Source organism: Neomonachus schauinslandi, chromosome X (genome assembly GCF_002201575.2).
Source record: "Neomonachus schauinslandi chromosome X, ASM220157v2, whole genome shotgun sequence".
NCBI classification, from domain to species: Eukaryota; Metazoa; Chordata; class Mammalia; order Carnivora; family Phocidae; genus Neomonachus; species Neomonachus schauinslandi.
In genome coordinates, this window is record NC_058419.1 from 60,929,387 (window position 1) to 60,941,190 (window position 11,804).

At 38.7% G+C, this 11,804-nt stretch overlaps 1 protein-coding gene and 1 pseudogene across 1 annotated transcript; one reads left to right on the forward strand and one right to left on the reverse strand.

Annotated features, from left to right (window-relative positions):
- The first annotated feature begins 386 nt into the window (after window positions 1-386).
- Window positions 387-7,027, forward strand: LOC110578665 (cytochrome c oxidase subunit 6A1, mitochondrial-like). The gene is made up of 2 exons (XM_044911601.1): window positions 387-475; window positions 6,655-7,027. The coding sequence occupies exons 1-2, from the start codon at window positions 387-389 to the stop codon at window positions 7,025-7,027; spliced, it is 462 nt and encodes a 153-aa protein (XP_044767536.1).
- A 307-nt stretch (window positions 7,028-7,334) lies between these two features.
- The window catches only part of LOC123323379, a 7,181-nt pseudogene continuing 2,711 nt past the window's right edge, over window positions 7,335-11,804 (reverse strand).

Genomic DNA, 11,804 nt, shown 5'->3' on the forward strand with positions numbered 1-11,804 from the left:
GAGGGAGCTGAGCCATGGAGATCCTGCACCACTGGGGAGTGATAGCCTCCTACGCTAGGGACAAGGCACAGACTCACAGAATGGTAGGGCGAGTAAAGGACTTTAGGGCAGCCCCCCAGAATGAAACCTGAAGGGCGGGGCCGTGCATGCAAACTGGAGGTGGCTGGAGGTTTTAGAAGCACAAAGGGCAAAGACGTGCCCTGACCTGGAGGTGAGGACTGAGAGTGCTGCTGAAGGGTGCAAAACCCAGGACCCTGCAGTTTTAGCAGCACAGACAGAAACAGAGATAGTGTGGCCTGGAGAGCTCACTGAAGAATACACTGCTATCTCTCTGTTCTGAGGCAGAGGATGGAAAAAGATCTCTTCTGCTCTGACTCTCAGAAGAGATGAAGAAAGCCAACAGAGAAAGCCGCCAGAGAACAAAAGCCTCCCAAAACCGGTTTTCACTGAACCCATTCCCCCCACAGGGGACAAGGCAAGTATGCCCAAACAGGGTTGCCTGAGTAACAGCGCAGCAAGCCCCTTCCCCCAGAAGACAGGCTGGGAGAACAAGAGGCCAACAACACAGAGTTCCCTATAAAACAGGTGCATCTTGCTTGGGTTGTGGTCAATAATTTGTACTCTGTACATTCCCTCAACTACCCCTCAACAGAATGACTAGGAGGAGGAACCCCCAAAATAGGAAAGACTCAGAGACTGAGACTTCTGCCACAGATTTACAAATGGACACAGATATAAAATGTCAGAAATGGAATTCAGGGTAGCAGTTGTGAAGACAATAGCTAGAATGGAGAAATCAATTAATGGCAACATAGAGTCTCTAAGGTTAGAAATGAAAGCTGAACTGGCAGAACATAAAAATGTTATCAATGAGATCCAATCTAATCTAGATAATCTAACAAATAGGGAAAGTGAAGCAGGAGAACGAATTAGTGATCTAAAAGACCAGTTTATAGAAAAGAAGGATAAAGAGGAGGCCAGGGAGAAAAAAAAAACTCAAAATCCATGAAAACAGAATTAGAGAAATAAGTGACACCATGAAACTTTCCAATGTCAGAATTATAAGGATCCCTGAGGGGATGGAGGGAGAGAGAGGGGACTAGAAGATATATTTGAGCAAATCATAGGTGAGAACATCCCTAATCTGGAGAATGAAACAAACATTCATTTCTTAGAGGCAGAGAGGACCTCCCCCGCCATGATCAAGGAAAACAGGCTGATGCACCGGCATGTAATAGTAAAACTCGCAAATCTTAGAACCAAGGAAACCATCTTAAGGGCAGTTGAGGGGGAAGAGATTCCTTACCTACAAAGGGAGGAACATCAGAATAATGTTGGACCTATCCACAGAGACCTGGCAAGCCAGAACGGCAGGACATATTCAGGGTACTAAATGAGAAGAACATGCAGCCAAGAATACTTTATCTGGCAAGGCTGTCATTTACAATGGATGGACAGATGCAGAACTTCCAAGACCAGCAGAAACTGAAAGAATATGTGACCACTAAGATGGCCCTATAAGAAATATTAAAAGAGGTTCTATAAAAGGAGAAAGACTGCAAGAGTGAAATAGAACAGAAATTTACAGAGACAATCTATAGAAACAAGGACTTCACAGGAAACATGATGACAATAAATTCATATCTTCTAATAATCACCCTCAATGTGAATGGCCTAAATGATCCCATGAAATGGCACAGAGTTGCAGATTGGATAAAAAGACAGGACCCATCCATATACTGTCTACAAGAGACTCATTTTGAACATGAAGATACACCCAGACTGAAAGCAAAGGGATGGAACTCCATTTTCCATGCCAACGGACCTCAAAAGAAAGCTGGGGTAGCAATTCTTATATCAAACAAATTAGATTTTAAGCTAAAGACTGTAGTTAGAGACACAGAAGGGCACTATATCACTCTTAAAGTGTTTATCCAACAAGGAGATGTAACAATTGTAAATATCTATGCCCCCAACATGGGAGCAGCCATCAAAATAAGCCAACTGTTAACCAAAAAAAGAGGATAGTATGGATATGGATAGTAATACATTAATTGGAGGAGACCTGAATACACCACTCTCAGCAATAGACAGACCATATAAGTGGAAAATCAACAAAGAAATGAGAGCTTTGAATAACACCCTGGCCCAGATGGACCTCATAGATATTTACAGAACATTCCACCCTAAAACAACAGAATACTCATTCTTCTCAAGTGCACATGGAACATTATCCAGAATAGACCATGTGCTGGGTCACAAATAAGGTCTCAACTGATACCAAAAGATTGAGATTATTCCCTGCATATTCTCAGACCATAATGCTTTAAAACTGGAACTGAATCACAAGAAAAAAATTGGCAGAAATTCAAACACTTGGAAGCTAAAGACCACTCTGCTCAAGAATGCTTAGGTCAACCAAGAAATCAAAGAACTTAAACAATTCATAGAAAACAATGAGGACAAAAACACATTGGTCCAAAACCTATGGGATACTTCAAAGGCAGTCCTAAGGGAGAAATACATAGCCATCCAAGCCTCACTCAAATAAATAGAAAAATCCTCAAAACTAACTCTAGACCTTAAAGAACTAGAGAAAAAGCAACAAACTATGCCTAAGCCATGCATTAGAAGAGGAATACTTAAGATTAGAGCAGAGATCAATGAATTAGAAACCAGAAACAGAGAAGATCAGATCAATGAAACTAGAAGCTGGTTCTTTGAAAGAATTAATAAGATCGATAAACTACTGGCCAGACTTATCCAAAAGAAAAGAGAAAGGACCCAAATTAATAAAATCATGAATGAAAGGGGAGAGATCATGACTAACACTGAGGAAATAGAAACAATTATTAGAAATTATGATCAACAACTCTATGCCAATAAGTTAAGCAACCTGGAAGAAATGGATGCCTTCCTGGAAACCTGGAAACTGCCAAGACTGAAACAGGAAGAAATGGACAACTTGAATAGGCCAATAACCAGTAATGAGATTGAAGCAGTGATCAAAAACCTCCCAAAAAACAAGAGTCCAGGGTCTGATGGATTCCCTGGGGAATTCTACCAAACATTCAAAGAAGAAATGATACCTATTCTCCTGAAGCTGTTTCAAAAAAGAGAAACAGAAGGAAAGCTTCCAGGCTTATTCTATGAGGCCAGCATTACCTTAATCCCCAAACCACACAAAGACCCCATCAAAAAGGAGAATTTCAGACTGATATCCCTGAGGAATATGGATTCCAAAATTCTCAACAAGATCCTAGCTAACAGATTCCAACAATACATTAAAAGGATCATGCACCACGACCAAGTGGGATTTACCCTTGGGATGTAAGGGTGGTTGAACATTTGCAAGTCAATCAATGTGATAGAATACATAATAAGAGGAGGGAGAAGAAACATATGGTCCTCTCAAGTGATGCAGAAAAAGCATTTGACAAAATACAGCATCCTTTCCTGATTAAAACACTTCAGAGTATAGGGATAGAAGGAACGTTCCTCAAGTTCGTAAAATCCATCTATGATAAACCCACAGAGAATATCATCTTCAATGGGGAAAAGATGAGAGCCTTTCCACTAAGATCAGGAACACGACAAGGATGCCCACTCTCGCCACTACTGTTCAACATAGTACTAGAAGTCTTAGCAACAGCAATCAGACAACAAAAAAATAAATAAATAAAAGGTATTCAAACTGGCAAAGAAGAATTCAAACTCTCTATCTTCACAGATGAGATGATACTTTATGTGGAAAACGCAAAAGACTCCACCCCCAAATTACTAGAACTCATACAGCAATTCAGTAATGTTGCAGGATACAAAATCAATGCACAGAAATCAGTTGCTTTCTTATACACTAACAATGCAATTGTAGAAAGAGAAATTAAAGAAACGATTGCATTTACAATAGCACCAAAAACCATAAGATACCTTGGAATAAACCTAACCAAAGAGGGAAAGGATCTATACTCTAGGAACTACAAAACACTCATGAAAGAAATTGAAGGAGACAAAAAAAGATGGAAAAACGTTCCATGCTCATGGATTGGAAGAATAAACATTGTTAAAATGCTTATGCTACCCAGAGGAATCTATACCTTCAATGCCATCCCAGTCAAAATTCCAATGACGTTTTTCAAGGTGCTGGAACAAATAATCCTTAGATTTGTATGGAATTAGAAAAGACCCCGAGTCACCAAGAAATGTTGAAAAAGAAAAACAAATCTGAGGTCATCACGTTGCCCAATTTCAACTTATATTACAAGGCAATGATCACCAAGACAGCAGGGTACTGGCACAAAATCAGACAAATAGACCAATGGAACAGAATAGAGAGCCCAGATATGGACCCTCAACTCTATGGTTAAATAATCTTCAACAAAGCAGGAAAAAATATGCAATGGAAAAAAAGACAGTCTCTCTAATAAATGGTGCTGGGAAAAATTGGACAGCCACATGCAGAAGAATGAAACTCAATTATTCTCTAACACCCTACACAGAGATAAACTCAAAATGGATGAAAGACTTCAGTGTGAGACAGGAATCCATCAAAATCCTAGAGGAGAACATAAGCCGTAACCTCTTCGACATTGGCCACAGCAACTTCTTCCAAGATACATCTCCAAAGGCAAGTGAAGCAAAAGCAAAAATGAACTTTTGGGACTTCACCAAGATAAAAAGCTTCTGCATGGCAGAGTCAATAAAACAAAGAGGCAACCCACAGAATGGGAGAAGATATTTGCAAATGACACTACAGACAAAGTGCTGATTTCCAAGATCTATAAAGAACTTCTCAAACTCAACACCCAAAAACCAAATAATCAAGTCAAAAATGGGCAGAAGACATGAACAGACACTTCTCCAAAGAAGACATACAAATGGCTAACAGATATATGAAAAAATGTTCATTATTATTAGCCATCAGGGAAATTCAAATGAAAACATTGAGATACCACCTCATACCAGTTAGAATGGCAAAAATTGACAAAGCAAAATCAACAAATGTTGGACAGATTGTTGAGAAAGGGGATCCCTCTAATACTGTTGGTGGGAATGAAATTTGGTGTAGCCACTTTGGAAAATAGTGTGGAATTTCCTCAAAAAAATTAAAAATAGAGCTACCCTATGACCCAGCAATTGCACTCCTGGGTATTTACCCCAAAGACACAGATATAGTGAAAAGAAGGGTCATATGTACCCCAGTGTTCATAGCAGCAATGTCCGTAATACCCAAACTGTGGAAAGAGCCAAGATACCCTTCAACAGATGAATGCATAAAGAAGATGTGGTCCATATAGACAATGGAATATTACTCAGCCATCAGAAAGGATGAATACCCCACTTTTACATCAACATGGATGGGACTGGAGAAGATTATGCTAAGTGGAATAAGTCAAGCAGCGAAAGTCAATTATCATATGGTTTCACTTATTTGTGGAACATAAGGAATAGCATAGAAGGCATTAGGAGAAGGAAGGGAAAAATGAAGGGGGTAGAATCGGAGGGTGTGACTAACCATGAAAGACTATGGACTCTGAGAAACAAACTGAGGGTTTTAGAGGGGAGGAGTGTGGGGGTATCGTTAGCCCAGTGATGGATATTAAGGAGGGCACATATTTCATGGAGCACTGGGTGTTATACAAAATCGGTGAATCATGGATCACTACAACAAAAACTAATGATGCATGGTGACTAACATAACATAATAAAATTAAATTAAATTAAAAATAAATAAAAAAATAAAGATAAAAGTAAGAAGAAGATATAATAAATGTTAATTTAAAAACAATTCTGGGGCTGGGGTCTCATTTCACATTCCCTGATAGATTATCCTCTCTCTGGGAATAGATGTGGAAAAGATAACAAGTCTTCTCTATTTTAGAAGGATATTGTGATAAATTTGCTTGAATTTCAGAAGCCAAGATGTGGTCTATATTTAAGAGATTTGCACAGCCACTTCTTATGGCAGAAGTGTTTGGCTATGACTCACTAAAAAGCCTGCTACTTTTGAGTGGGTCCCACAATAAGATGCAAGCTGCTCTGTCACTCAGCCATATAATTCAGTAGATGCATTGTTGCTAAAAGTGTCAGTGGCAGATAGGGACAATGTTTGGGTATTTGGCAGGTGCCATAGTTGAATTGGAGTGCAGGACAATAGGTTTTTGGATCAAAGCCTTGACATCATCCATGAATAATTAATATGCTTTTGAGAAATGCTCTTGGCTGGCTAGTGGACCTTAGTAGACTGAATGCTTAACCATGGGCTACCTTCTTACCATGTTATCTGAGCTGTCCATCATGAACTGGGTTTTATCTGACCCATCAAGACATAAACTTCAATGTGTGCACCAACAATCCATCACCAAGTGGAGGTGATATATATATGATCAGGTCCAAGCAGGCCCTGAAAGCACAAATATGTGACTTAAATGTTTAAGGACTTCATCCTGGTATCAAGATCTGTATCAGTCAGGGTTCTCTGGAGAAACACAGCCAATAGAAGATTGTATATGCGTGTGTCAAAAGCATACCTTACAAATATTGGAAGTTTGGTTCTAAACCATTGCAATAAAGTGGATATTGCAATAACTAGCAAAATTAATTTTTCGGTTTCCCAGAGCATGTAAAAGTTGTTTACACTATCTAAAATGGCAGTGGCGTGGTAGCTGTGTCCCATCTGTCTGGGCTGCTAGGTTGGTCCGGGGCATGGCTGGGGCTGTCCATATCAAGTGGTGCCCACAGCGAGGATGGCTCAGCTCACATGTGGAAGGCTCTCACCTACTTCGCAGTGCTCCCTGGCATGGATGTGAGCATGCTGAATGTCTTCCTGAGGTCGCATCACAGAGAGCATGAGAGACCCGAGTTCGTCGCCTACCACCATCTCCACATCAGGTCCAAGCCCTTTCCCTGGGGAGATGGTAATCATACTCTATTCCATAACTCTCACGTGAATCCACTTCCAATCGGCTATGAAGATGAAAAAAGAGAACCTGGACCACCACCCAGGGGGACTACAGCACTGGTTTAGATCATGAATCTGCACACTGACCAGAAAAGTCTATGGGACCTTAAGCTCACCTTCCTTGTTTGTATCAAATGATGACCAGTATACGGATCTTCCATCCCTTTGCTTATGGCAGGAGATGGCTTAAATAAATAACTTAGATTGGTCCACGAAAAACAAAAAACAAAAAACAAATAAAATAATTGTTTACACTATACTGAGGTCTACTAAGAGTAAAATAGCATTATGTATAAAAAATAATGTATATACCTTAATTAAAAATACTTTATTGATAAAAATTGCTAACTATAATCTGCACTGTCATCAAATATTATCTTTTTGCTGGTAGAAGGACTTGTCTCAAAGTTGAAAACTGTTGACTCTTCAGGGTGGTGGTTGATGAAATTTGGAGTGGCTGTGGCAATAAAAATAAGACAATGATGTTGCCACATTGATTGATGCTTCCTTTCATTAGCAATTTCTCTGTAGCATGTCATGTTGTTTAATAGCATTTTCCTCCCAGTAGAACTTCTTTTCTTTTCTTTTCTTTTCTGTTGTTTGTTTGTTTGTTTATTTATTTATTTATTTATTTATTTATTTATTTATTTATTTATTTATTTATTTATTTATGTTAGGCACAATACAATAGATCATTAGTTTTTGATGTGTGTTCCATTATTTATTGTTTGCATATAACACCCCTTGTTCCATGCAATATGTGCCCTCCTTAATACCCATCACCTGATTCACCCATCCCCCCACCCCCTCCCCACTAAAACCCTCAGTTTGATTCCCAGAGTCCATAGTCTCTCATGGTTCATCTCCCCCTCTGACTCTCCTCCTTCATTTTTCCCTTCCTTCTCCTAATGCCTTCTATGCTATTCCTTATGTTCCACAGATAAGTGAAACCATATAATTGTCTTTCTCTGCTCGACTTATTTCACTTAGCATAATCCCCTCCAGTTCTATCCATGTCAGTGCGAATGTTGGGTATTCATCCTTTCTGATGGCTGAGTAATATTCCATTGTATATATGGACCAAATCTTCTTTATCCATTCATCTGTTGAAGGACATCTTGGCTCCTTCCACAGTTTGCCTATTGTGGACTTGCTGCTATGTAACTTGGGCTGTATGTGCCCCTTCTTTTCCCTACATTGAAAGTATAGATTGTTCTGGGCAGCAAAGATATTTTAACAAGTTTTATTCTTCCAATCCAAGAGCATGGAATGTTTCTCCATCTTTTTGTGTCTTCTTCAATTTCCTTCATAAGTGTTCTGTAGTTCCAAGAGTATAGATCCTTTAATTCTTTGGTTAGGTTTATTCCAACGTATCTTAAGGGTTTTGGTGCTATTGTAAATGGAATAGATTTCCTAATTTCTCTTTCTACAGTTATATGGTTAGTGTATAGGAAAGCAACTGATTTCTGTTCATTGATTTTGTATCCTTCCACATTACTGAATTGCTGTATGAGTTCTGGCAATTTGGGGGTGGAGACTTTTGGATTTTCCACATGAAGTATCATGTCATCTGTGAAGAGTGAGAGTTTGAGTTCTTCTTTGCCAATCTGAATACCTTTTATTTCTTTTTGTTGTCTGATTGCTCTTGCTAGGACTTCCAGTACTATGCTGAACAATAGTGGTGACAGTGGGCATCCTTGTGTTCCTGATCTTCAGGGAAATGCTATCAGCTTTTCCCCATTGAGAATGATATCCACTGTGGGCTTTTCATGGATGGGTTTTATGAAATTGAGGAATGTTCCCTCTATCCCTATACTCGGAAGAGTTTTAATCAGGAAAGGGTGCTGTATTTTGTCAAATGCGTTTTCTGCATCAATTGAGAGAAACATGTGATTCTTTTCTCTTATTTATGTGTTCTATCACATTGATTGATTTGTGAATGTTGAACCACACTTGCATCCCAGGGATAAATCCTACATGGTCGCTATGGATAATGCTTTTATTTTATTTTATTTATTATTTATTTATTTATTTTTAAAGATTTTATTTATTTATTTGATAGAGACAGATAGTGACAGAGACAGCGACAGAGAGCACAAGCAGGAGGAGAGGCAAAGGGAGAGGGAGAAGCAGGCTCCCCATGGGGCAAGGAGCCTGATATGGGGCTTGATCCCAGGACCTTATGACCATGACCCAAGATGAAGGCAGATGCTTGATGGACTGAGCCACCCATGCACCCCTGGATAATCCTTTTAATGGATCTTGTTCTGAATTTTGGAATCCATATTCATCAGGGATATTGTTCTGAAATTCTCCTTTTTGATGGGGTCTTTGCCTGGTTTTGGGATCAAGGTAATGCTGACCTCATAGAATGAGTTTGGAAGTTTTCCTTCTCTTTCTATTTTATGAAAGAGCTTTGGGAGAATAGGTATGATTTCTTCTTTGAACGGTTGGTAGAATTCCCAAGGGAATCCATCAGGCTCTGGACTCTTGTTTTTTTGGAAGGTTTTTGATCACTGCTTCAATCTCATTACTGGTTATTGGTCTATTCAGGTTGTCAATTTCTTCCTGTTTCAGTCTTGGTAGTTTATAGGTTTCCCAGAAGGTATCCATTTCTTCTAGGTTGTTTACTTTATTGGCCTACAGTTGTTGATACTAATTTCTAATAATTGTTTCTATTTCCTTGGTGTTAGTCGTAATCTCTCCCCTTTCATGCATAATTTTTTAATTTGGGTTCTTTATCTTTTCTTTTGGATAAGTCTGGCCAGTGGTCTATTGATCTTATTAATTCTTTCAAAGAACCAGCTTCTAGTTTCGTTTATCTGATCTACTGTATTTCTGGTTTCTAATTCATTGATCTTTGCTCTAATCTTAATTATTTCTCTTCTGATGCCTGGCTTAGGGTTTATTTGTTCTTTCTCCAGGGCTTTAGGGTATAAAGTTAATTTGTGTATTCAGGTTTTTTTCTGTTTTTTTGAGTGAGTCTTGGATGACTATGTATTTCCCCCTTAGGACCTCCTTTGCAGTATCCCATAGGTTTTGGACCAATGTGTTTTTGTTCTCATTGTTTTCTATGAATTGTTTAAGTTCTTCTTTGATTTCCTGGTTGACCCAAACATTCTTGAGCAGAGTGGTCTTTAGCTTCCAAGTGTTTGAATTTCTTCCAAATTTTTTCTTGTGGTTGAGTTCCAGTTTTAAAGCATTATGGTCTGAGAATATGCAGGGAATAATCTCAGTCTTTTGGTACCGGTTGAGACCTGATTTGCGACCCAGTATGTGGTCTATTCTGGAGAAAGTTCCATGTGCACTTGAGAAGAATGAGTATTCTGTTGTTTTAGGGTGGACTGTTCTGTATATATCTATGAGGTCCGTCTGGTCCAGTGTGTCATTCAAAGCTCTTGTTTCTTTGTTGATTTTCTGCTTAGATCATCTGTCTATTGCTGATAGTGGATTGTTGAAGTCTCCTACTATTAGCGTATTATTATCAATATGTCTCTTTATTTTGTTAACAGTTGGCATATGTAGTTGGCTGCTCCTATGTTGGGGGCATAGATATTAACAATTGCTAGATCCTTTTGTTGGATACACCCTTTTAGCATGGTATAGTGTCCTTCTGTATCTCTAATTACAGTCTTTAGTTTAAAATCTAATTTGTCTGATATAAGAATTGCTACCCTAGCTTTCTTTTGAGGTCCGTTGGTATGAAAAATGGTTCTCCCTCCCTTCACTTTATGTCTTGATGTATCTTTAGGTTCAAAATGAGTCCCCTGTAGACAGCATATGGATGGGTCCTGTCTTTTTATCCAATCTGTAACCCTGTGCTATTTCATGGGAGCATTTAGGCCATTCACGTTGAGAGTGATTATTGAAAGATATGAATTTATTATCATCATTTTGCCTGTGGAGTCTTTGTTTCTATAGATTGTCTCTGTAAATTTCTGATCTATATCACTCTTGGGGTCTTTCTTCTTGTATAGATCCCCTCTTAATATTTCTTGCCGGGCTGGCTTGGTGGTCACATATTCTTTCATTTTCTGCTGGTCTTAGAAGCTCCTTTTCTTTCCATCCATTCTGTTTGACTGCCTTTCTGGGTAAAGTATTCTTGGCTGCATATTCTTTTCATTTAGTACCCTGAATTTGTCTTGCTGGCCCTTTCTGGCTTGCCAGGTCTCTGTGGATAGGTCTGACGTTATTCTGATGTTCCTCCCTCTGTACGTAGAAATCTCTCCCCCTCACTGCTTTCAAGATTGTTTCCTCGGATCTAAGATTTGCAAATTTTACTATTATATGTCATGGCATCAGTCTGTTCTTATTGATCTTGGGAGGGGTTCTCCTTGCCTCTTGGGCACAAATGCTTGTTTCCTTCCTCAGATTAAGGAAGTTCTCAGCTACAATTTGCTCAAATATATCTTCTAGACCCCTCTCTCTCTCTCTCCACCCCCTCAGGGACTGCAATAATTCTGATATTGGAACGTTTCATTGAGTGAATAATATCTCTCAGTTTGATTCCTTGGGTTTTAATTTGTTTTTCCCATGCCACCTCAATTTCCTTCTTTTCTATCATTTTATCCTCTCTCTCACTAATTCATTCTTCTGCCTCATTTACCCTGGCAGTGAGATTATCCAGTTTGGACTGCATTTTATTCATAGCATTTTTAAGTTGGGCCTGATTAGATCTCATTTCTGCCCTTAGAGATTCTATATTGTTGTTAATATCTTTCTCAAGGCTAGATATCACCTTGATAATTGTTACTCTGAAGTCACTTTATGACATCTTGGTTATATCCATTATTTAAATATATATATATATATATATATATATATATATATATATATATATATA

Coding starts and splice junctions, on each gene's coding strand:
- LOC110578665 (XM_044911601.1), top strand. CDS start 387: ATGAAGAAAGCCAACAGAGAAAGCCGCCAGAGAACAAAAGCCTCCCAA. Junction 476..6,654: donor TTCCCCCCACAGGGGACAAG/GCAAGTATGCCC, acceptor CTAAAATGGCAG/TGGCGTGGTAGCTGTGTCCC.